General features: G+C 31.6%; 1 protein-coding gene and 4 long non-coding RNA genes across 5 annotated transcripts; 1 reads left to right on the forward strand and 4 right to left on the reverse strand.

Annotated features, from left to right (window-relative positions):
- Positions 1 to 308: 308 nt before the first annotated feature.
- Positions 309 to 1,204, forward strand: LOC119675339 (the record flags this gene model as incomplete). The annotated part of the gene is made up of 2 exons (XM_038086531.1): positions 309 to 659; positions 773 to 1,204. Coding segments are annotated over exons 1-2 (783 nt in total), but the record flags the coding sequence as incomplete, so codon positions are not given.
- A 14,087-nt stretch (positions 1,205 to 15,291) lies between these two features.
- On the reverse strand, positions 15,292 to 15,590 carry LOC119686471. Its single transcript, XR_005252930.1, has 3 exons — positions 15,548 to 15,590; positions 15,444 to 15,481; positions 15,292 to 15,382 (listed from the first exon to the last, which is right to left on the reverse strand). It is a non-coding gene; the product is annotated as an uncharacterized LOC119686471 (long non-coding RNA).
- A 3,340-nt stretch (positions 15,591 to 18,930) lies between these two features.
- LOC119686472 lies at positions 18,931 to 19,229 on the reverse strand. Its single transcript, XR_005252931.1, has 3 exons — positions 19,187 to 19,229; positions 19,083 to 19,120; positions 18,931 to 19,021 (listed from the first exon to the last, which is right to left on the reverse strand). It is a non-coding gene; the product is annotated as an uncharacterized LOC119686472 (long non-coding RNA).
- A 3,340-nt stretch (positions 19,230 to 22,569) lies between these two features.
- On the reverse strand, positions 22,570 to 22,868 carry LOC119686473. The gene is made up of 3 exons (XR_005252932.1): positions 22,826 to 22,868; positions 22,722 to 22,759; positions 22,570 to 22,660 (listed from the first exon to the last, which is right to left on the reverse strand). It is a non-coding gene; the product is annotated as an uncharacterized LOC119686473 (long non-coding RNA).
- A 3,340-nt stretch (positions 22,869 to 26,208) lies between these two features.
- Positions 26,209 to 26,507, reverse strand: LOC119686474. Its single transcript, XR_005252933.1, has 3 exons — positions 26,465 to 26,507; positions 26,361 to 26,398; positions 26,209 to 26,299 (listed from the first exon to the last, which is right to left on the reverse strand). It is a non-coding gene; the product is annotated as an uncharacterized LOC119686474 (long non-coding RNA).
- Between the last annotated feature and the right edge of the window lie 87 nt (positions 26,508 to 26,594).

The raw sequence follows: 26,594 nt of genomic DNA on the forward strand, positions 1-26,594 counted from the left end.
ATGGAGCAAATATGGTGAAAGTTAGTGAAATACTACAAGACATACAAGAAGAGCATATAAACGAGGACTTTAATCAAGAGGAGTGCAGCAATAATGATGAAAATATAATCGGTATTATCTGTTGTGAGATGCGCTGCGCATACAATTCAACTTGCAGCCCATGATGTTTTAAAAAATCTTGAACTACAAATTGGTGAATGCAAAGATGCTGTAAAGCAATTACGAAAAGCTGTTAGGGCAGGCGACATTCATATACAAATGCAACATGTTGGAACTCGACATATGAGATGTTGAATAATTTACTTAAAATGAGAGAGATAATAGAAGCATTATATATTGAAAAGTCTGAAATTCCAGATATATCTTGGGATTTCGTTGTAAATTTTGTAACTGCCTTTTCCCCATTGGCTATTTGTACTAAACATATGCAAACAGAGCAGTACGTAATTGGTGATTTTTATAGAGATTGGTTATGTTGCGAGATAGAGTTAGAGGAATTAGTAACAAAAACACCATACGCTTCTCGTTTACATGAGTCAATGCAAAAAAAGAAACAAATATTTATGGATAGTGATGCATTCCAAGCCGCGCTTTATCTTGATCCCCGTTTTAATTATGAAAATTCAACAATGCTGTCTGAAAATCAAAAATCAACAGCTGTGGTGCGTTAAGTTGCAAATATACTTATATTTATAATTATAAAAATTATTGTATTTTTGAAAATTATTATTTATTAAACAAATTTTAAATTAATATGTTATGTTTTTCACAGGCGTATCTCACAGCAACTTTTGAAAGGTTAACAAAATTGGAGGACTTACAGAAAGTAGGGAATGAACCAGATTCTCCAAATATCTCATGTGATATGATGTTTGAGTTTCCTACTACTTCTGCAGCACCTTATTCAAAATTGCAGCAGCGAATGACGGCAAATATAACAGCTAACACCGAAACAAATCGCACCTTTAAACAAAAGCTCATAGCACTTGCCAGCCAAAAAGGTGTTCCTCTTCATACTGACATTTTAAGCTATTGGAAAACGTCAAACAATTATAAGGAGATTAAAAAAGTTGCAGCAGTAGCATTAGCTGTTCCAGCTACACAAGTATCGGTGGAAAGAGCTTTTAGCGCACTTTCTCTAGTTTTAACTAAACTAAGATCTAGATTAAGTAATAGTACAATAAACAACTTACTAATAACTAAATTAAATTTTCAAGAGCTTAATTCCAAAAATATGTGCTTAAATATTTCTGATAATAATATTTTATAAATTTGTTTTTCAAATTCAAATTATTGTTTCATTATATTGTTTTAATATAAATATATAATATATAAGCGAACTTAATTTCAAATTATGTATTTTCACATATAACGTTTATAAAAATAAATAAAGTAAATAAACTAACAAATCGCTTTTTATTAAACAGATGAGCTCGTGAGCTCTCGGCTCGTGAGACCTCATGAGCAGCTCTTCAATATGAGCAACTCGAAGGCTCACGCTGGTGAGCAGCTCTTTAATATGAGCCAATTATGGGCTCACGCTCATGAGCCCATTTTGGGCTCACGTAAGAATTGGCTCTTGCTCATGAGCCTGAGCTGCTCATGAGTGAGCAAATACGAACCCTGTTATAAAACAACAAAATTTTACGAACTAAATGTTTTGTTTAGATGCAATAAATATTTTGTGTAATATACACTGTAACTTACAATACTATAAATATATATATTAATTATAACATATATATAACAGTAATACCATGTTCAGACACACGTTAATTTCGCAAAAATCTTAATCTTATCTTCGTTTTAGTGAAATTAAGTTATTTTATCCATACAAAATTCAGGTTAGAACGAAATTAAAAAAAATGGCCTTAGTTTTATTGAAACGAATATGCTGTTCAGGCACACCTTAATTTCGCAAAAATCTTAGTGTCATCGTTGTTTCAGTGAAACTAAGTTGTTTTTTCTATACAAAACTTAGTTTCAATGTCAGAACGAAACTATGGAAAATGACCTTAACTTCGCTAAAACGAAGCATGAAATTAAGAGAATTTTCAAATTCAACTATGTAAAAGACAAATTTTAAGCAAAAGATAAAGTTGAGATAACGAAAAAGTGAAATGTATTTTTAAAAACAGTTGACTTTAATAAAACCGACCGTTTGCAGAAAAACCAAAACGATACTCTGGCGAGAAATTACCAGCAATTCGTAATGAATTTCGTGCACTACTCGAGGAAGAGATTATACGACCGTCAAACAGACCAAGGTCAAGCCCAGCCATCTTGTTAAAAACAAGACAGGTAGATGGATGGCAAATGGTGATTACCGTAAACTAAACGCCCGCACGAATCTAGACCGTTATCCAATACCGTACATCAATCACGTGTCAGAACGGCTTCATGGAAGTGCAATATTCTCTAAGATTGACATTAATCAAGCCTATTATAACATTCCAATGAACCCGGAAGATATTTGCAAAATTGCAGTCAGCACTCCAGTGGGAATGTTTGAATCCGTCATAACGCCATTTGGGCTTAAAAAACGCAACTCCAACGTTTCAACATTACATGGACTCAATTTTCCGAGCCGCACCATTCGTTTTTTTTTGTTACTTAAACGGTATTTTTGTTTTTTTTTAAGGACGCTAGCGAGCATAAAAAGCATTAAGACATTGTGTTACATAAACTTCAGCAAGCGCACTTAAGCATAAACATTTCAAAGTAAGAGTTTGGTAGTTTGGAGTTACGTTTTTGCAATTCCTTGGTTAACAAATTAATTCAGACGGAACCAGAAGATTGAGTAAAAGCGTAAGTACGAAAAATCAAAGACGGTTCATCAAGTTCGTCAATTTCTTGGCGTATTAAACTATTATTGAAAGTGGTCTAAGAGGAGCGAAAAGACCGAAGTAGTGCGGTCGTCGGAGCTCAATACATTCGAAGAATGTAAAGCAGGTGCCAACTTAGTACACTTATCACGAACATATCCATTACGATCCATTACGGACGCATCTAATTCCGTATTATTCAAAAAATTAACCCTCGAAATAAAAGTTAATGTTCTTAAAAAAATAAAACCGAATTTAAATTAATTTCAGTATCAACTTAAAAATAAAAACATTTCATTCTGCAAAGTTAAGAGCAATCCAACTCAATCACAATGGTCACTATAGGAAGCTCTAAGCAGTTTACATTTCAATCAAACATGCTAGAAGCATGACACTTCACACAAACTAATCACAAACCTCTCATTTTTGCTTTTGGACAGAAAATGAAAAAACTATTACCTCGTCAAGAGCGACAGTCAAGTTACATTGATGAATTTTCAACTAATATACCACACGTGTCTGGTCCTAACAAGAGCTGATGCTCTATTACTGCATAAGCGCAGTAATAATGGCTCAATCATTCAGTTAAGAACGCCTCAGTGAAGCTCAAATCAATGACGAGGAGTTGCAGCAAACACTAAAATCCAATTCATTACAACTACAAAATCTACGGCTACAAAAACATTTGGACACATACTGCAACATCACAACTGGTAGTAACTTTCCCAAGTTACTAAAAAGAAATGTATTTAACCTGACGCACTCGATATCGCATCCTAGTGTCAGATGCACCTCACATCAATTAACCTCAAAGTATGTTTGGCCATTAATTCGTAAAGATGTAAAGTCATGGGTACACCAGCTCCAATATTCTTTCCAGAAACAGACTAATGATTTGATCACGTTCAAATTGACCTTTTCAGTCTTTCAGAATGCCAAAGTTATAGGTACGCTCTGACAATGATCGATAGATTCAATTGGTGAATTGGCGAACTCGGTGAATTTTTCGTGGACAACGGCGCACCAATCAATTAAGAAAAGTTTTGAAATCGATTTCATATAGGATTGCAACAGTAAAGGTCCACCTCAAATTCGCAAAGGTTTAAAGACTGCACTCATATCTTCTTACGTGCTGATGATATAAAAAACCACTTGAGCCACCATATATACGTACAAAGTTATAAAAAGGATAAATGAACAGATTTTCGAGTAGCAAACACCTAAACATTTCAATAGAAAGGCTGAAACCAGTGTTTCTCGCAGTAAACAATGAGCAGCCAACAGAAACGTTATTCGTAGAAATATTAAACAACCTGGGTCAACCCAACCGCAACGATGGCACTACTGATTTGGTACGCAAAGTAACGTTTGCCGAACAAGACCATTTGAAATAAATAATCACAGTTCCATTAACACAATACAATCATCAGCAAACTCATCCTCAAGCGATTAAAATAAGTCACGATGGGTTTCACCACAGTCTTCGGCCCTCATTGAGGGGGAGTATTGTGGTGAACACATTAACCAGCAGAACGTCATCTGGCATGATGTAAAAACCAAAGTACAAACAACTACTAACTTAATGGTTCATCGTTCATTAGAATTTAGCGCGTTTTCTCAGAAGCAAAAGAAAAAATCACATAATTACGTGTAAAACAATGAATGTTCGTAAAATAATATGTATATGTTTACTATAGATATTTTTAAGTGTTTTAATTAATAATAAAGTGCTATTACAGAAGTATCACATATATGTAGGCAGTAATTCTAATTCATGGCAACTCTGCGTTGCAAGCGGCAGAAGATAGTGAAAATGGAATGCGGTTGGTAGAGGCAATAGTTGTTGATAGTTGGTGTCGAAGTGCAGTTGTGTTTTTCGTTGTCGAAAGGTAATAATAAACATATTATTTCCTACACTTGGGGGCTCGTCCTACAATAAATACAGGGAGCGGTTACAGAAAAAAAACAGTTCTTAGAGTTGTTTGCAGTTGTTGTTGATTTATGTTAAAATTGGCATAAAACAGTGGAAATAGTTGAAAAGTCGTAGAATTAAATTAGCAGTTATGCGAATAATCAAGAGGAGAGACTAGGAATTTACATCAGAAATTTTCACGTGGATGAATCTCTGGAAAGTAACGGAGTTTTATCAAGAGCACAAAGAAAAAAGTTGCAGATGTTAAAAACAGGAGCAGAAGACATAAGTTCGGGTGCGGACAAATAAAAATTAAGAAGAGATGACGGGGAACGCCAGCGAGGGAGGTAATGAAAAGAAACAACGAATCAGAACAGCAGTTAAAAACCGGATGTTTTCGATTAACAAACAAGTGAACGCAGAAATGGCAAATACTGAACTTAAAGACTTAATAGCACTACTCACGGTAAAAATACTCCCAAGAAGCAAATACAAATATAAATGTAAATGCAGAGGAGATGATTCTATATTTTAGAGGAGGAACAAACATGTTAATTTCGAATCGATAATTCATACACAAAAATTGGTTAATGCGAGTAATGAGATGACAAAAACAACAAAACTATTTAAGCAGTCATTATTGGTCAACAATTTGTACAGTTTTAAAATTCTAATGACAAAGGAATTAACACACGCTTTTTCAAGTACAAAAATTATGTTGAATCAAGTGATTTAAATTTGAGAACGCATGAAAAAAACAAAACACATGCACGTTAAATATCACAAAAATAATGAAATAACAAAGGAGCATTGTTTCAACTGCGGTTAAACAGATCATGAACGTCGTGATTGTAAAGAGATGCAAACGTGATCACCTTGGCAGAAATTACACAAACAGGCAAATAACCTTCAAAACAAATTAACTGCACGTCAGAATTCGAAAAACTAAAGAAAGCAAAAATCAACAACAACAATTTTTAATGCCTGATTGACAGTGGTGCGAAAATTTCAATGATTAAAGAAATATATAAAAAACATTTTGCAAATAGACAAGTTAATAAATATGAAGAAAGCATTATTGGCAATAGGCAAATTTATGGGATGGATCAAATTAGATAATGTTGAATTCGAATATTACACTAAAAGAAGAAGTAGTCAGGTACAATCATTAACGTGAGTACGCTGCAAATTATGACATCATTATGGGGTATAACATTTTAAGTAACTACAAATATATTTTTTTTTTGCTTCCCTTTATTATACAACTGCCAAGATTTAGTATTTAGTATACATTTTTACATAGTGGATGTTCAAGTAATAATTCAAAAACAAGATTAAGAATTACATGAGTGAACTATTAATAGTGGATAAAATGAAAAGAAAACTTTTCTTTAAATTATATAAATTAAATATTATAAAATAATTAAAATTAATGGATAGATGATATAAAAAATGAGTCAATTAAATAGACTGCTACGAATTTACTATGAATATATTAGTTAGATTATTATAGAATTGCTAGTTCTGATGGAAATAAGCGTTTCAATCTTCTGTGATGTGTGGCTTCGTCATTAGGTAGGTGCCTCATTGTTGGGTTAGGATGGAAAAATAATCTGTCTGTGTGCTTTTTACTATTTTTTCTGATAACGTCTGCAACGAAGGGTATCTTTAAATCGCGATGAATGTCATAGTTTGAGATGTATCATTCAGCGTTGATGATAATCATAAGTATTTTTGATTGTAGTCTTTGCAGTATTTGAACGTTGGATTTACATGCTGTGCCCCATATTTCGGCTCCATATTTCCATATTGGAGCGATTACTTTTTTATATACTAGTAGTTTATTTTCCACTGTTAGTTTTGATTTTGAGCAGAGTAGCCAGTACAATTGTCCAAAGCGACGCTTAATTTCATTGCTTTTAGCTTTAATATGGTCTTTCCAAGTTAATCTGCTATCTATAGTAATGCCAAGGTAATTTGCCTTTGTGTGTGTGAAGACTTCGTCATTGTTAATTTTTATACGTTTTAGGTCATATTTTTTATTCGTGTAGATAACATGAACTGTTTTGCTTGTATTTATTTGAACTCCCCATTTGTCGAACCATTCGAGCGTTGCGTTTAGGTAATTCTGCAAGTTGTCTGTGGATATGTTAAAATTTTTATTAGCTGCAATTAGTGCTGTACCATCTGCAAAAGTTGCTATCAAACTTTGAGAATCACAAGGTATCGGAACATCAGCCGTGTATAGCAAGTAGAATAATGGACCTAGTACGCTTCCTTGGGGCACACCAACTTTCATTTGTTTAAGTTCGGAGATTGAGTCTTTATATTTCACATAAAAGTATCTATTTTGTAGATAGCTCCTAAGTATGAGGTAAAAGTTTGTTGGAAGAAGCTCTGATAGTTTAGTTAGTAGACCTCCATGCCAAACGTTGTCGAAGCCTTTGCGACATCTAGATATACCGCCGAGGAAAATTGTTTTGTGTCAATATCACTAGTTATTTTATTAACAACTCTGTGAACTTGTTTTATAGTCGAATACTTTTTTCGAAAGCCGAATTGATGGTCAGGTATAAGTTTTTCTTTATGGAGAATCGGTTCTAGTCTTGATAAAATTATTTTTTCAAACATTTTTGACATAACTGGTAATAGGCTAATTGGTCTGTATGATTTTTGGAAAATAATTAAGGCGAAAAGCGCAATTAAACAGATTTCTCATATGTACAAGTGCTTGGAGAGGCAGCTAAGTCAGAATCTTTCCTGTGATACTATCATATCCTGGTGATTTTTTTGCTTTAATTTTATTTTAAATAGTATTCTTAATCTCTGTTATTGAAACTTTCTTTATTGCGACATTTTGAGTAGAGCTGCTCCGTGTAACGTTGCTATCATGCTGTTCTGGGTTTCTAAACGTAGTTTCGAAGTACGTGGCAAAAAGTTCAGCTTTTTCGGTGTTAGTTCTAGCCCAAGTTCCATTTGCTTTCCTCAGTGGTGGTTGATACATTACTGAGTTGTTGATATTTTTAATAACTTTTCATAAAGAATAGTTAGTGGCTTTATTAGCTGTCAAGTTCATTCTGCGTTTTTGCAGGTTTTTATTTTTCTCATTAAGTAGCATAATTTTAAGTCCCTTGGTTAGTTTGTTTAAGTCCGTTTTTAATTTTTAATTAAGGGGACCGATTTATTTGCCATTGTTTTCTCAGTTTTCTTCTGTCCATTATCTAGATTTAACTGTCATCGAGATTTTATTTTGAGTGTCGTTTTGTTTAAGAACTGGGGTAGAATTTGTCACCTTTTGGCGGAGTTCGATTGACCGGCATTACTGATCTTGTGTTATAACACTTTTAAAATAAAGGTTTGTGTACACACTAATCAAAGAATAGGTTGTATATGGTGTCTCAGCTGAATATTTTAATTTTGTTTAATTACTATGAACAGCTTTTGCAGTAATAAAATAAAATATAATAATAATTGTCTCTATCAGCACTTTTTGTTTTGTTTATATATGGGTCATTCTTTTACAAACCGGACGGATTTTGGCAAAAAATGACCTCATCACCTCCGATTTGGCTGAAATTTTTTTATGAGCTCCTTTCATAAAATAAGAAGACCCGTATCTCGGGAAAAAATTTTGTAATTTTTTTCCTAGGAGATATGGACCCATGGGGTTTTGAGAATTGGCATTGTAGACACATTTTCAAAATGGATATATCAAGTTCTATAAAAGGTAGAAACTTGAAATTTATTGCGTTTTAAAGATAATTGGTTGAGCTTTTAAGAAATTGTTTAAACAATTAAGATTGTTTATATTTAAGTACTTAAGTATTTTTCAGTAAAAAAAACAGAGGAATACGTCACACAAATTTTTCATTTTTACTTTTAATTCCGATTAAACAATAAATTCTTCTTCGAAAATAAATATTTCCAGTGTGATATTGCTTCCAGAAGTAATTTAAAAAAAATTAATTTATCAGGTGTCCTTCATGTTACTCATACGCACCATAATACCCTTGAATCAATTTTCCAAGAAAAGTGACACAATATTCACATTTTAAATTAGTTCCGCATCATCTCTATTTTTAAATTATAAATTTTAACATAATTAAACCGTTTTATGAACTTTTTCTTATATTGATCAGTTTAAAAATTAATTAGTTCCACACTAGCTGAAGTACCTGTATAACTGCAGCACATTTGAAAACAGTTGAAAAAATTCTTTAAGCAGGTACGAATTGTTATAGGAAATAAACTGTAAACAATTCCATATAGAGATAAACTGTAAAGAACTATAAACAAAATATTTTTTTTAAGTTTTTGTATTGATTTTATTAATAATCATTTCATTATTGATACATAATCTGTAATGTCTGCAGAAGAAAATATTTTTGCCATTAATATCGTTTTGAATTAGGAATAAAGCAGTGATATTTTAATGTGCCTTTAACTGATGTAGCTGCTTCGAAACGGTGTTTAATCTTATTTTCTTCAGCTTCATAGTCTTTTGATGTTGAGAAATGGCACACAACATTTGGTAAACATTCGTTAGCCCAGTTAAATAATTCCTTTGGTGTTTGAATTGGATTATGTATTCGTTAAAGACTAGCTCTTGCAGCATTCCTCTTTAAGGTGCCAGCTAAGCATCGTTTTCTAACGATGGGTGGCTTTTTGGATTTGGGTCTTCTAAGATTCCTTTTTCTGAAGCAAGTTTTTTAGCTACAGTAATCATATGCTTTGTAGCGTTTGGAAAGTGAGTTGTGATTCTTCGAAAAGACCAATTATGTACCACACTCAATATTTTTATTTTCATCGTCCTATCTACTGAGCCATTGAATTTTTCCTGTAGATTTTTTAAAATTGATGCAAGGTCATCTTCTTCATCGCTATTGTTGGACTCATCGGGAGGAATGTTGAAAATTTTATGTTTAATCGCTTCAGTTATATCCTTTATTTTTTCATTTTTATATTCGTGTTGTTTAAGTTTTCTCGATGTAATTGGGGTATTGCTTATTAGAGAGAGTGATTTATTTAATGGACTAATAGCACTTTTTCTGACTTCAGTTTCGTATGTAGCCGAACTGCTATTACTTGATGGTTGAATATTTTCCTCGCTCGATGACTGGCTGCTGTTTTCCGATATAGCTCCTTCATTGTTCTTATTTTTTTTGGCTCTCATCGCCAGTCTCATTCGGCAACTGTTACATATTTTTTTCCCCATATTTTTTTTGGTCCTAGGCATCCCCAACATACGCAGGATACTATCTGAAACTTGCCTTACTTTGGCCTTTCTTGGATGTATTTTTAACTTCAGCGGATTGAAACATTTTAAGTCATTGAATTGCCGTAGATGCAATTTATTTTTTTCAACTTTTGCCATTATTTAAATGTTCTTACTTGTTTGTTCGCTTTCAAAACAGAAACTGAAAATTTATCCGACTTACTTAACATTTTATACCAAATTTGATACTGGATCTTTTAAAGATAGGAGTACCTAGACACTCCATTTCAAATTGTTTACAGTTCTTACCTGCTTAAAGAATTTTTCCAACTGTAGCAGAATAACACTCACCATAGAAGGTGGGTGTACTTATGTGCTTCAGTTATTCAGGTAGTTCAGCTAGTGTGGAACTAATTAATTTTTAAACTGATCAATATAAGAAAAATATAAAATTAATTATGTTAAAATTTATAATTTAAAAATAGAGATGATGCGGAACTAATTTAAAATGTGAATATTGTGTCACTTTTCTTGGAAAATTGATTCAAGGGTATTATGGTGCGTATGAGTAACATGAAGGACACCTGATAAATTAATTTTTTTTAAATTACTTCTGGAAGCAATATCACACTGGAAATATTTATTTTCGAAGAAGAATTTATTGTTTAATCGGAATTAAAAGTAAAAATGAAAAATTTGTGTGACGTATTCCTCTGTTTTTTTTTTACTGAAAAATCGTGTGTATGTGTTTGGAGTGATGTGAAGGATAAATAAATTTTTTAAAAGTAGTTCCAACGACAATATCGTCCTGAAATTTTTGAGTTTTATGTACAATTTTATTACTAATTGAAATCAAAAATATTATATAAGAATATTTGTAGTATATTTTTTGAAAATTCATTCAATGTAAATATAGCACGCATGTGTTTGATGTGTTTTATGAGAAAAAAAAAATTTAAAAAATTTATAAAAATCGATACTATCATGAAAATTTTTATTTCTTAGTAAAATTTAAAACTGAATCTAAATAAAATATAAAAAATGAAAAATGTTGTGTACCCTTTTGAGATATCTTTTTTTTTGAAATTTAACGGTTAATATTAGTACTTAAATATAAACAATCTTAATTGTTTAAACAATTTCTTAAAAGCTCAACCAATTATCTTTAAAACGCAATAAATTTCAAGTTTCTACCTTTTATAGAACTTGAGATATAGCCATTTGAAAATGTGTCTACAATGCCAATTCTCAAAACCCCATGGGTCCATATCTCCTAGGAAAAAAATTACAAAATTTTTTCCCGAGATACGGGTCTTCTTATTTTATGAAAGGAGCTCATAAAAAAAATTTCAGCCAAATCGGAGGTGATGAGGTCAAAAAGGTGTCCGGTTTGTAAAAGAATGACCCATATACACAAAACCGCACTGTTCTTTTGTTTGAATACTTATTCACTTTTGATTATAAGCTTTAGAAATTAATCTGCTGTCTCTGTCAGCTATTTGAATTTTTTAATAAAGTTGTGCAAAAAAAAAAGAAAGTCAACAAAAATCGAAAAAAGCGCGCGCTATTTTCAAATTAATATTTTATGCACTTTAAACTTTCACTAATTGTTTTTTGCCCAAAAATGATCTATTTTTGTGAATTTGTATTAATAAAAAAAGTGATATTTAAAGGAGTACTTCTTATTTACTTGTTTTTATACGGTAATTTAAATTTCTTCGAGACCGGTTAAAAAACACGTCCGCTCACTACGAAACTTTGACTACGCAATACAAATATATGTCGTACGAGAATGGTTACAACTCCCTGTCTATAATTTCGAAAATCAAGCAGGAAGAAAAAGAGATTATGAATATTTCGATAAGTTAAGATACGCCGCAGTACAAAAAAACTGATAGTCAAAAGAAAGTAACTGTACCAACAAGCAATGATGAATGTGAATTTCTAATAATAACTTCGAAGAAAATGAGAATTCTAGAGCCACACCAGTTCATCAGCAAAGCGATGAAAGCAACAAAGAGAAATCACGAAGATAGTATAGAGGATGAAAAACTTGAACCAAAAGAAGAACTTGGGGCTAAATTCAGTGTTGTGGAAAAAAGTATTACCGGCAATATTGACAACAGTGATAACGTTAATGATAAAAGTGTTCAAGGAATTGCGTAGTGGAGCGGTCAGCAGATTTTAAGAAAGTCGACGTAAGTGTATTAGCAAATGGTATATCTGCACCAGAGGAATCAGATATATTAGGTGAATTGAATATAATACTTCCTACAAACATAACAAACGATAACGAAGTTGCAGTTAAACCCTGTATCAATGGAAGTTGATAATAACGATGAAGAAGAGTAATTCATTTGTAGTCGACATAGAGAAAATCTGAGTCTTCACCTTAATGTGTAACAAACAATACTACTGTTGCTACTGTTAGGCAGACGTACCACCTCCTATAATGGTATCGCATGCTGCCAATTATAGAGACATATACGCAAAGATTGTTGGAATTGTAAGAGCAAAAATCATGGTGTTTATATGAAAATAAGCCACTAAGACCGACTAAAGTCATTTTTAAAAATTTGCATCATACATGAGACTCAGAGTCAGTAGTCGCAGACTGGTAAAAGCAGGGCTTAAGTGCAATTTCGGCAGTAAATTAAATGGAAAACTAAAGAACCGTTAAACATGTTTTAAGTTTCGTTCGTCACATCTGAACACGTAAACAAAATCTATAAAATATCAAAAATCTTGAATACTATAGTGGCTGAAGAACCAGTTTAACAATATTTTGCAGCAATGTAGAAATTGCCAGGGTTTTGAACACACATAAAACTAGGCGGTAAACAACCTAGATGTGTAAAGTGTGCTGGAAAGCATGCTACATCTGACTGTGATAAACCACCAACATTGCAACCAAAATGCTGTAATTGCGGAGAAAATCATCCAGCAAGGAGTTAGCACGAGGAGTTAGCGCAAATCTACGCTACCTAAACTAAATAAAGGAATTTAGTTAACAGCTTCTGAATTCCAAATAGTTAAAGTTTAGAGAGGAACTGATCATCAACCTTTAACGATAGCGGCTTTATATAGCACTCAGCGGCATAATATAGGCAAAGAAAATAGATTGAAGTTTTAAAGGCTCTTGGGGATAAATTTTGGTGGTGACTATAATACTAAAAATGCTTTTTGGGATTCGAGACTTATTGTGACTAAGGGTGTAACAACCAAAATTTTATTTATTAAAAATTTGATTGCTCCAACGTCGCACAGTGTGACAAAACACAAAATTAGGCGGTCATAATTCGATATTTTCGGAACCAGTGGAGATATTGATATGAAATTTTCCTAAAACATAGTTTTTGAGTTGATCTTTCTTTTAAATCTAATTTGAGCCCAATCGGCCTACCGGAACTATCCGAAATTTTTGCCCAAACATGGGGATTTTACCGTGGTCCCAAGATTACTTAAAAACTATGATAGGTAGAAAGCTGAATTTTGGTGTCCAGAAAACTTACGTTATTATCTAGATTCTAACATCTTTTTAAGGTTTTCCGCCCACTGCCACACCCACCCCCCATACAAAATTTTCATATTAAATCATTTATTATCGTTAAAAATACTTTTTGCACTTATTGAACTACATATATATGTGACTTATATAGCAACACAACTTTATGCAAAAAATGGGCGTGATCCGCCTATTAGTTCCTAAGTTATTTGCAGTTTATGCAACTTTAGCGAAATTATGATTTCGTAAAAATTTAACCAATTTTAAACCCTTATAGCTTTTTTACTATTTACTCAAAAATGATCATTTTTAATTTTTTTTAAAGCTTGCGATATTGTTATTCATTATGTGTAAAAAAATTTCAATTTTAATTATCAATAAAATTTTATTAGCGAAATTGCACAAAAAGTCAGCATTTTTTTCATGGCCATTTTCACTTCTATCGGCGATACCCAAAAAATGTATCCGAGTTTTTTCATGAAATTTTTCCTATTAATAGCCAAATAGTTAAACTTTACAACAAATAAAAAATTGGCCTGCGCACTCTATGTTTTACACCTATTTCAGGCCTCAGAAACCAGCAAAAAATTACGAAAAATATGACCTTCAATAAACCCCATTTATTTCAACAACAAATTCAATCAGTAATAACAAAAAGACATTTATAATTTTATAAATATTTAATTTATTTATATTTCAAATTTCAACTAAATCGGTTGAAGAATAACGAAGTTATAACACATTATGTTCAGACGCCTGACTGGAAGTGTTCATATTTCAAATACGCATTACTTGCTTGTGTAAAATTGAATAGCTGTACATTCAAGGTTAAACGCTGTGATCATACTTCCGGTCAGGCGTCTGAACATAATGTGTTATAACTTCGTTATTCTTCAACCGATTTAGTTGAAATTTGAAATATAAATAAATTAAATATTTATAAAATTATAAATGTCTTTTTGTTATTACTCATTGAATTTGTTGTTGAAATAAATGGGGTTTATTGAAGGTAATATTTTTCGTAATTTTTCGCTGGATTCTGAGGCCTGAAATAGGTGTAAAACATAGAGTGCGCAGGCCAATTTTTGTTTTATTGTAAAGTGTAACTATTTGGCTATTAATAGGAAAAATTTCATGAAAAAACTCGGATACATTTTTTGGGTATCGCCGATAGAAGTGAAAATGGCCATGAAAAAAATGCTGACTTTTTGTGCAATTTCGCTAATAAAATTTTATTGATAATTAAAATTGAAATTTTTTTTTACACATAATGAATAACAATATCGTAAGCTTTAAAAAAAATTAAAAATGATCATTTTTGAGTAAATAGTAAAAAAGCTATAAGGGTTTAAAGTTGGTTAAATTTTTACGAAATCATAATTTCGCTAAAGTTGCATAAACTGCAAATAACTTAGGAACTAATAGGCGGATCACGCCCATTTTTTGCATAAAGTTGTGTTGCTATATAAGTCACATATATATGTAGTTCAATAAGTGCAAAAAGTATTTTTAACGATAATAAATGATTTAATATGAAAATTTTGTATGGGGGGTGGGTGTGGCAGTGGGCGGAAAACCTTAAAAAGATGTTAGAATCTAGATAATAACGTAAGTTTTCTGGACACCAAAATTCAGCTTTCTACCTATCATAGTTTTTAAGTAATCTTGGGACCACGGTAAAATCCCCATGTTTGGGCAAAAATTTCGAGTAGTTCCGGTAGGCCGATTGGGCTCAAATTAGATTTAAAAGAAAGATCAACTCAAAAACTATATTTTAGGAAAATTTCATATCAATATCTCTACTGGTTCCGAAAATATCGAATTATGACCGCCTAATTTTGTGTTTTGTCACACTGTGCGTCGTGGGTATAGTCACATAATACTCAACAGGCATTACTCACTTGAATTGATTAACTCGAAGATTCCTGTATTAAAAAAAAATAAAATTTGTTAAGTAGTGATAAAAACATTAACAATCCAACTCACCGCAATCCTCTGCCACCAACAACGTAACTGGACAAACTCTGAAATTATATGAAATAAAATTTGATGTGGTGTAAACTAATATATTGAAAGAATATTATACACACCGTGAACTATCGTTTTGAATATTTATGTTGCTGGAACTTTATTGAATATGAAATAATTTTAAATTAATTTTAAAATAATTTTTCACTGTCACTTAAATAAACATTTTGAAAAAAAAATTCTAGTTTTAAATATAAAAGAAAACTTAAATATTTTTTTTACAAACTGTTAAATTAAATACATTGAATATAAGATTGTTAAAAGAAAACTTCTTGAATGCAAACATTAAAATAAATTAATTTTACAAGAGAATTTAAATGTCAATAATACAGAACTTAAAATATCGTTTGTAAATTAGATGAAAGTATATTGTAATAAAGAGATTTTTTTTAAGAAATAAAAAAATACCAAAGAAAACAAATACCATTGGACACTGTCGAAAAATTACTTATTTAGAAGAAATATCATTCAAAATTAAATACATTGATTATAATTTTTGTTGGTTCACAATATTTCATGTGCAAAGGTGTTTGACCGTTAATTCACACAGTTACAGGTTAATACTCATATGCGGCGAGTGGTTAAGTGGATAAGAAGGATTGAACTAAGGGTTGAAAAGGTGAGCAAGATTCAGGGCTTTAACAGTTACTGAACCTAGGTCGCACGGAGTATAACACACGTAGATTTAACAGTTACGAGTGTCTATACCATAGTGTCGGAAACTGTAGGTGGCTTTTAACAGTAACCTAACGTCTCCGACCCCTGGACGCTTTAACAGTGTACAGGGAAGGGCGTGTTGTCTACGGCCTGTAATACAACACACGTAGCTTTAACAGTCACGTGTGATTGTATTATATCGTGTCGAGTATCGAGAGGGGTTCAGCTGTTTAGAACGGTTTAGTTTACCTCCAATTCAGTCCTTCAGAATTCAACGGCAGTGACAGGGTAAAAGATAAAACAAATTTCTTGTGAGGACCTTGGACAAGACTGAGTTATCCCAGCTCTAAACGAACCACCAGAAAAGGTTCATTACAAGGGTTCGGAATTTTTAAAAGCTATTCAACAATCTGGTCCACAGATCCAAGTAAGATACTTGATCTTATTAACTTTTTATTTCAAGAAAAGTTTTTAAAGGCTTTATGGAAATTAAGGATGAAGCTGATCTGTGCTCGGATCATTCCCCAATGTTTTTAAATATGTACAGTTCTATACTAAAAAAAGAAAATCCGTATTTTCTGGGTAATAAGTTCACAGACTGGAAGCTTTATAAAACACTTGCGAATCAATTAATGACAAAGCCTGCTATGGTCATAGAATATGAATACCAACTAAATAGCGATATAGAAAAATTTACAGCAAATAAAATAAAGTTTGTTGGAATAGTACTCCCGTTATAATGCAGGTTACTACTGGTTGCAACTATCCCAATGCAATCAAGCAATTATGACCAGATCTCTTGGGGACAAGTCTCTGCTCAATAAACTCTGTAAAAGGTTGAATCAAAGGATAGACATCTTAAACACAATTCATTTAAAACATTTCTGGCCAATTTATCGTGCGAAAAGAATTCACAACAAAAAACCTCAGACGACCACTGACACACTTCTCACCATTAAAGCTTGAAAATAATTGAGCAAAAAGCAATCAGCATAAGGCAGTGGTGTTTTCGGAATATCTTAAAAGTACTTTTACGATAGAAAATGCTGAAGAGCATATATCAGCTAATATAAAACTAGACAAAAAATAAGCAAACCTCCAGCTTCTGCTCAAGAAATAAAAGACATCATTACGTCACCCAAAAAGGTGCTGGATTTGACCTCTTGTTGGTGGTTGGTGTCGAAGTGCAGCCTCGCGTGTCAAAAGATATTTTTCATATTTTAAAGATCCTATTCTGTTTTACCGATATTAATTAAACATTTAATAAATAATAATACAAACATAATAATAAACACATTATTTCCTACACACATATCTATTGCGCCCCGCTCCTTGAGAAACATAGTCATTGAATTTTTTAACCAAAAATAAATATCACCAAATTGTAAATTTCTTGAATGTATTTATGTTTCGGGATTATTGTGTAGGTTTCAATGCACTTCAACATCGAAGAGAACTTTTCTATGATAAATTGGGTTTTGTTCTCAAACCATGTCTGCGAGTTTTGTATGCCATAATTTCATGCATCTTGAAATGCAAATATTTAAAAAAAATATTTCATGTGGTATTATGTGGAAGTCCAAGATCTTCGGATCTAAATCTTATGTTTGATTATGTTGACCATAAACTTCACACAATTCGAAAAACGTTCGTAAGAGATTTATTAATTTTGGGAACAATCTCAACAGTGATTCATTGAGAAAAAATGACAGTTAATATATGTTCATTATATTTCAAATACGCATTACTTGCTTGTGTAAAATTAAATAACTGTACATTCAAGGTTAAATGCTGTGATCATACTTCCGGTCAGGCGTCTGAACATAATGTGTTATAACTTCGTTATTCTTCAACCGATTTAGTTGAAATTTAAAATATAAATAAATTAAATATTTATAAAATTATAAATGTCTTTTTGTTATTACTCATTGAATTTGTTGTTGAAATAAATGGGGTTTATTGAAGTTAATATTTTTCGTAATTTTTCGCTGGATTCTGAGGCCTGAAATAGGTGTAAAACATAAAGTGCGCAGGCCAATTTTTGTTTTATTGTAAAGTGTAACTATTTGGCTATTAATAGGAAAAATTTCATGAAAAAACTCGGATACATTTTTTGGGTATCGCCGATAGAAGTGAAAATGGCCATGAAAAAAATGCTGACTTTTTGTGCAATTTCGCTAATAAAATTTTATTGATAATTAAAATTGAAATTTTTTTTACACATAATGAATAACAATATCGTAAGCTTTAAAAAAATTAAAAATGATCATTTTTGAATAAATAGTAAAAAAGCTATAAGGGTTTAAAATTGGTTAAATTTTTACGAAATCATAATTTCGCTAAAGTTGTATAAACTGCAAATAACTTAGGAACTAATGAGCGGATCACGCCCATTTTTTGCATAGAGTTGTGTTGTTATGTAAGTCACGTATATATGTAGTCCAATAAGTGCAAAAAGTATTTTTAACGATAATAAATGATTGAATATGAAAATTTTGTATGGGGGGTGGGTGTGGCAGTGGGCGGAAAACCTTAAAAAAATGTTGAAATCTAGATAATAACGTAAGTTTTCCGGACACCAAAATTCAGCTTTCTACCTATCATAGTTTTTAAGTGATCTTGGGACCACGGTAAAATCCCCATGTTTGGGCAAAAATTTCGGGTAGTTCCGGTAGGCCGATTGGGCTCAAATTAGATTTAAAAGAAAGATCAACTCAAAAACTATATTTTAGGAAAATTTCATATCAATATCTCTACTGGTTCCGAAAATATCGAATTATGACCGCCTAATTTTGTGTTTTGTCACACTGTGCGTCGTGGGTATAGTCACATAATACTCAACAGGCATTACTCACTTGAATTGATTAACTCGAAGATTCCTGTATTAAAAAAAAATAAAATTTGTTAAGTAGTGATAAAAACATTAACAATCCAACTCACCGCAATCCTCTGCCACCAACAACGTAACTGGACAAACTCTGAAATTATATGAAATAAAATTTGATGTGGTGTAAACTAATATATTGAAAGAATATTATACACACCGTGAACTATCGTTTTGAATATTTATGTTGCTGGAACTTTATTGAATATGAAATAATTTTAAATTAATTTTAAAATAATTTTTCACTGTCACTTAAATAAACATTTTGAAAAAAAAATTCTAGTTTTAAATATAAAAGAAAACTTAAATATTTTTTTTACAAACTGTTAAATTAAATACATTGAATATAAGATTGTTAAAAGAAAACTTCTTGAATGCAAACATTAAAATAAATTAATTTTACAAGAGAATTTAAATGTCAATAATACAGAACTTAAAATATCGTTTGTAAATTAGATGAAAGTATATTGTAATAAAGAGATTTTTTTTAAGAAATAAAAAAATACCAAAGAAAACAAATACCATTGGACACTGTCGAAAAATTACTTATTTAGAAGAAATATCATTCAAAATTAAATACATTGATTATAATTTTTGTTGGTTCACAATATTTCATGTGCAAAGGTGTTTGACCGTTAATTCACACAGTTACAGGTTAATACTCATATGCGGCGAGTGGTTAAGTGGATAAGAAGGATTGAACTAAGGGTTGAAAAGGTGAGCAAGATTCAGGGCTTTAACAGTTACTGAACCTAGGTCGCACGGAGTATAACATACGTAGATTTAACAGTTACGAGTGTCTATACCATAGTGTCGGAAACTGTAGGTGGCTTTTAACAGTAACCTAACGTCTCCGACCCCTGGACGCTTTAACAGTGTACAGGGAAGGGCGTGTTGTCTACGGCCTGTAATACAACACACGTAGCTTTAACAGTCACGTGTGATTGTATTATATCGTGTCGAGTATCGAGAGGGGTTCAGCTGTTTAGAACGGTTTAGTTTACCTCCAATTCAGTCCTTCAGAATTCAACGGCAGTGACAGGGTAAAAGATAAAACAAATTTCTTGTGAGGACCTTGGACAAGACTGAGTTATCCCAGCTCTAAACGAACCACCAGAAAAGGTTCATTACAAGGGTTCGGAATTTTTAAAAGCTATTCAACAATCTGGTCCACAGATCCAAGTAAGATACTTGATCTTATTAACTTTTTATTTCAAGAAAAGTTTTTAAAGGCTTTATGGAAATTAAGGATGAAGCTGATCTGTGCTCGGATCATTCCCCAATGTTTTTAAATATGTACAGTTCTATACTAAAAAAAGAAAATCCGTATTTTCTGGGTAATAAGTTCACAGACTGGAAGCTTTATAAAACACTTGCGAATCAATTAATGACAAAGCCTGCTATGGTCATAGAATATGAATACCAACTAAATAGCGATATAGAAAAATTTACAGCAAATAAAATAAAGTTTGTTGGAATAGTACTCCCGTTATAATGCAGGTTACTACTGGTTGCAACTATCCCAATGCAATCAAGCAATTATGACCAGATCTCTTGGGGACAAGTCTCTGCTCAATAAACTCTGTAAAAGGTTGAATCAAAGGATAGACATCTTAAACACAATTCATTTAAAACATTTCTGGCCAATTTATCGTGCGAAAAGAATTCACAACAAAAAACCTCAGACGACCACTGACACACTTCTCACCATTAAAGCTTGAAAATAATTGAGCAAAAAGCAATCAGCATAAGGCAGTGGTGTTTTCGGAATATCTTAAAAGTACTTTTACGATAGAAAATGCTGAAGAGCATATATCAGCTAATATAAAACTAGACAAAAAATAAGCAAACCTCCAGCTTCTGCTCAAGAAATAAAAGACATCATTACGTCACCCAAAAAGGTACTGGATTTGACCTCTTGTTGGTGGTTGGTGTCGAAGTGCAGCCTCGCGTGTCAAAAGATATTTTTCATATTTTAAAGATCCTATTCTGTTTTACCGATATTAATTAAACATTTAATAAATAATAATACAAACATAATAATAAACACATTATTTCCTACACACATATCTATTGCGCCCCGCTCCTTGAGAAACATAGTCATTGAATTTTTTAACCAAAAATAAATATCACCAAATTGTAAATTTCTTGAATGTATTTATGTTTCGGGATTATTGTGTAGGTTTCAATGCACTTCAACATCGAAGAGAACTTTTCTATGATAAATTGGGTTTTGTTCTCAAACCATGTCTGCGAGTTTTGTATGCCATAATTTCATGCATCTTGAAATGCAAATATTTAAAAAAAATATTTCATGTGGTATTATGTGGAAGTCCAAGATCTTCGGATCTAAATCTTATGTTTGATTATGTTGACCATAAACTTCACACAATTCGAAAAACGTTCGTAAGAGATTTATTAATTTTGGGAACAATCTCAACAGTGATTCATTGAGAAAAAATGACAGTTAATATATGTTCATTATATTTCAAATACGCATTACTTGCTTGTGTAAAATTAAATAACTGTACATTCAAGGTTAAATGCTGTGATCATACTTCCGGTCAGGCGTCTGAACATAATGTGTTATAACTTCGTTATTCTTCAACCGATTTAGTTGAAATTTAAAATATAAATAAATTAAATATTTATAAAATTATAAATGTCTTTTTGTTATTACTCATTGAATTTGTTGTTGAAATAAATGGGGTTTATTGAAGTTAATATTTTTCGTAATTTTTCGCTGGATTCTGAGGCCTGAAATAGGTGTAAAACATAAAGTGCGCAGGCCAATTTTTGTTTTATTGTAAAGTGTAACTATTTGGCTATTAATAGGAAAAATTTCATGAAAAAACTCGGATACATTTTTTGGGTATCGCCGATAGAAGTGAAAATGGCCATGAAAAAAATGCTGACTTTTTGTGCAATTTCGCTAATAAAATTTTATTGATAATTAAAATTGAAATTTTTTTACACATAATGAATAACAATATCGCAAGCTTTAAAAAAAATTAAAAATGATCATTTTTGAGTAAATAGTAAAAAAGCTATAAGGGTTTAAAGTTGGTTAAATTTTTACGAAATCATAATTTCGCTAAAGTTGCATAAACTGCAAATAACTTAGGAACTAATAGGCGGATCACGCCCATTTTTTGCATAAAGTTGTGTTGCTATATAAGTCACATATATATGTAGTTCAATAAGTGCAAAAAGTATTTTTAACGATAATAAATGATTTAATATGAAAATTTTGTATGGGGGGTGGGTGTGGCAGTGGGCGGAAAACCTTAAAAAGATGTTAGAATCTAGATAATAACGTAAGTTTTCTGGACACCAAAATTCAGCTTTCTACCTATCATAGTTTTTAAGTAATCTTGGGACCACGGTAAAATCCCCATGTTTGGGCAAAAATTTCGAGTAGTTCCGGTAGGCCGATTGGGCTCAAATTAGATTTAAAAGAAAGATCAACTCAAAAACTATATTTTAGGAAAATTTCATATCAATATCTCTACTGGTTCCGAAAATATCGAATTATGACCGCCTAATTTTGTGTTTTGTCACACTGTGCGTCGTGGGTATAGTCACATAATACTCAACAGGCATTACTCACTTGAATTGATTAACTCGAAGATTCCTGTATTAAAAAAAAATAAAATTTGTTAAGTAGTGATAAAAACATTAACAATCCAACTCACCGCAATCCTCTGCCACCAACAACGTAACTGGACAAACTCTGAAATTATATGAAATAAAATTTGATGTGGTGTAAACTAATATATTGAAAGAATATTATACACACCGTGAACTATCGTTTTGAATATTTATGTTGCTGGAACTTTATTGAATATGAAATAATTTTAAATTAATTTTAAAATAATTTTTCACTGTCACTTAAATAAACATTTTGAAAAAAAAATTCTAGTTTTAAATATAAAAGAAAACTTAAATATTTTTTTTACAAACTGTTAAATTAAATACATTGAATATAAGATTGTTAAAAGAAAACTTCTTGAATGCAAACATTAAAATAAATTAATTTTACAAGAGAATTTAAATGTCAATAATACAGAACTTAAAATATCGTTTGTAAATTAGATGAAAGTATATTGTAATAAAGAGATTTTTTTTAAGAAATAAAAAAATACCAAAGAAAACAAATACCATTGGACACTGTCGAAAAATTACTTATTTAGAAGAAATATCATTCAAAATTAAATACATTGATTATAATTTTTGTTGGTTCACAATATTTCATGTGCAAAGGTGTTTGACCGTTAATTCACACAGTTACAGGTTAATACTCATATGCGGCGAGTGGTTAAGTGGATAAGAAGGATTGAACTAAGGGTTGAAAAGGTGAGCAAGATTCAGGGCTTTAACAGTTACTGAACCTAGGTCGCACGGAGTATAACACACGTAGATTTAACAGTTACGAGTGTCTATACCATAGTGTCGGAAACTGTAGGTGGCTTTTAACAGTAACCTAACGTCTCCGACCCCTGGACGCTTTAACAGTGTACAGGGAAGGGCGTGTTGTCTACGGCCTGTAATACAACACACGTAGCTTTAACAGTCACGTGTGATTGTATTATATCGTGTCGAGTATCGAGAGGGGTTCAGCTGTTTAGAACGGTTTAGTTTACCTCCAATTCAGTCCTTCAGAATTCAACGGCAGTGACAGGGTAAAAGATAAAACAAATTTCTTGTGAGGACCTTGGACAAGACTGAGTTATCCCAGCTCTAAACGAACCACCAGAAAAGGTTCATTACAAGGGTTCGGAATTTTTAAAAGCTATTCAACAATCTGGTCCACAGATCCAAGTAAGATACTTGATCTTATTAACTTTTTATTTCAAGAAAAGTTTTTAAAGGCTTTATGGAAATTAAGGATGAAGCTGATCTGTGCTCGGATCATTCCCCAATGTTTTTAAATATGTACAGTTCTATACTAAAAAAAGAAAATCCGTATTTTCTGGGTAATAAGTTCACAGACTGGAAGCTTTATAAAACACTTGCGAATCAATTAATGACAAAGCCTGCTATGGTCATAGAATATGAATACCAACTAAATAGCGATATAGAAAAATTTACAGCAAATAAAATAAAGTTTGTTGGAATAGTACTCCCGTTATAATGCAGGTTACTACTGGTTGCAACTATCCCAATGCAATCAAGCAATTATGACCAGATCTCTTGGGGACAAGTCTCTGCTCAATAAACTCTGTAAAAGGTTGAATCAAAGGATAGACATCTTAAACACAATTCATTTAAAACATTTCTGGCCAATTTATCGTGCGAAAAGAATTCACAACAAAAAACCTCAGACGACCACTGACACACTTCTCACCATTAAAGCTTGAAAATAATTGAGCAAAAAGCAATCAGCATAAGGCAGTGGTGTTTTCGGAATATCTTAAAAGTACTTTTACGATAGAAAATGCTGAAGAGCATATATCAGCTAATATAAAACTAGACAAAAAATAAGCAAACCTCCAGCTTCTGCTCAAGAAATAAAAGACATCATTACGTCACCCAAAAAGGTGCTGGATTTGACCTCTTGTTGGTGGTTGGTGTCGAAGTGCAGCCTCGCGTGTCAAAAGATATTTTTCATATTTTAAAGATCCTATTCTGTTTTACCGATATTAATTAAACATTTAATAAATAATAATACAAACATAATAATAAACACATTATTTCCTACACACATATCTATTGCGCCCCGCTCCTTGAGAAACATAGTCATTGAATTTTTTAACCAAAAATAAATATCACCAAATTGTAAATTTCTTGAATGTATTTATGTTTCGGGATTATTGTGTAGGTTTCAATGCACTTCAACATCGAAGAGAACTTTTCTATGATAAATTGGGTTTTGTTCTCAAACCATGTCTGCGAGTTTTGTATGCCATAATTTCATGCATCTTGAAATGCAAATATTTAAAAAAAATATTTCATGTGGTATTATGTGGAAGTCCAAGATCTTCGGATCTAAATCTTATGTTTGATTATGTTGACCATAAACTTCACACAATTCGAAAAACGTTCGTAAGAGATTTATTAATTTTGGGAACAATCTCAACAGTGATTCATTGAGAAAAAATGACAGTTAATATATGTTCATTATATTTCAAATACGCATTACTTGCTTGTGTAAAATTAAATAACTGTACATTCAAGGTTAAATGCTGTGATCATACTTCCGGTCAGGCGTCTGAACATAATGTGTTATAACTTCGTTATTCTTCAACCGATTTAGTTGAAATTTAAAATATAAATAAATTAAATATTTATAAAATTATAAATGTCTTTTTGTTATTACTCATTGAATTTGTTGTTGAAATAAATGGGGTTTATTGAAGTTAATATTTTTCGTAATTTTTCGCTGGATTCTGAGGCCTGAAATAGGTGTAAAACATAAAGTGCGCAGGCCAATTTTTGTTTTATTGTAAAGTGTAACTATTTGGCTATTAATAGGAAAAATTTCATGAAAAAACTCGGATACATTTTTTGGGTATCGCCGATAGAAGTGAAAATGGCCATGAAAAAAATGCTGACTTTTTGTGCAATTTCGCTAATAAAATTTTATTGATAATTAAAATTGAAATTTTTTTACACATAATGAATAACAATATCGTAAGCTTTAAAAAAAATTAAAAATGATCATTTTTGAGTAAATAGTAAAAAAGCTATAAGGGTTTAAAGTTGGTTAAATTTTTACGAAATCATAATTTCGCTAAAGTTGCATAAACTGCAAATAACTTAGGAACTAATAGGCGGATCACGCCCATTTTTTGCATAAAGTTGTGTTGCTATATAAGTCACATATATATGTAGTCCAATAAGTGCAAAAAGTATTTTTAACGATAATAAATGATTTAATATGAAAATTTTGTATGGGGGGTGGGTGTGGCAGTGGGCGGAAAACCTTAAAAAGATGTTAAAATCTAGATAATAACGTAAGTTTTCTGGACACCAAAATTCAGCTTTCTACCTATCATAGTTTTTAAGTAATCTTGGGACCACGGTAAAATCCCCATGTTTGGGCAAAAATTTCGAGTAGTTCCGGTAGGCCGATTGGGCTCAAATTAGATTTAAAAGAAAGATCAACTCAAAAACTATATTTTAGGAAAATTTCATATCAATATCTCTACTGGTTCCGAAAATATCGAATTATGACCGCCTAATTTTGTGTTTTGTCACACTGTGCGTCGTGGGTATAGTCACATAATACTCAACAGGCATTACTCACTTGAATTGATTAACTCGAAGATTCCTGTATTAAAAAAAAATAAAATTTGTTAAGTAGTGATAAAAACATTAACAATCCAACTCACCGCAATCCTCTGCCACCAACAACGTAACTGGACAAACTCTGAAATTATATGAAATAAAATTTGATGTGGTGTAAACTAATATATTGAAAGAATATTATACACACCGTGAACTATCGTTTTGAATATTTATGTTGCTGGAACTTTATTGAATATGAAATAATTTTAAATTAATTTTAAAATAATTTTTCACTGTCACTTAAATAAACATTTTGAAAAAAAAATTCTAGTTTTAAA

The sequence above is a fragment of the Teleopsis dalmanni genome, chromosome 2 (assembly GCF_002237135.1).
Source record: "Teleopsis dalmanni isolate 2A chromosome 2, ASM223713v2, whole genome shotgun sequence".
Lineage (NCBI taxonomy): Eukaryota > Metazoa > Arthropoda > Insecta > Diptera > Diopsidae > Teleopsis > Teleopsis dalmanni.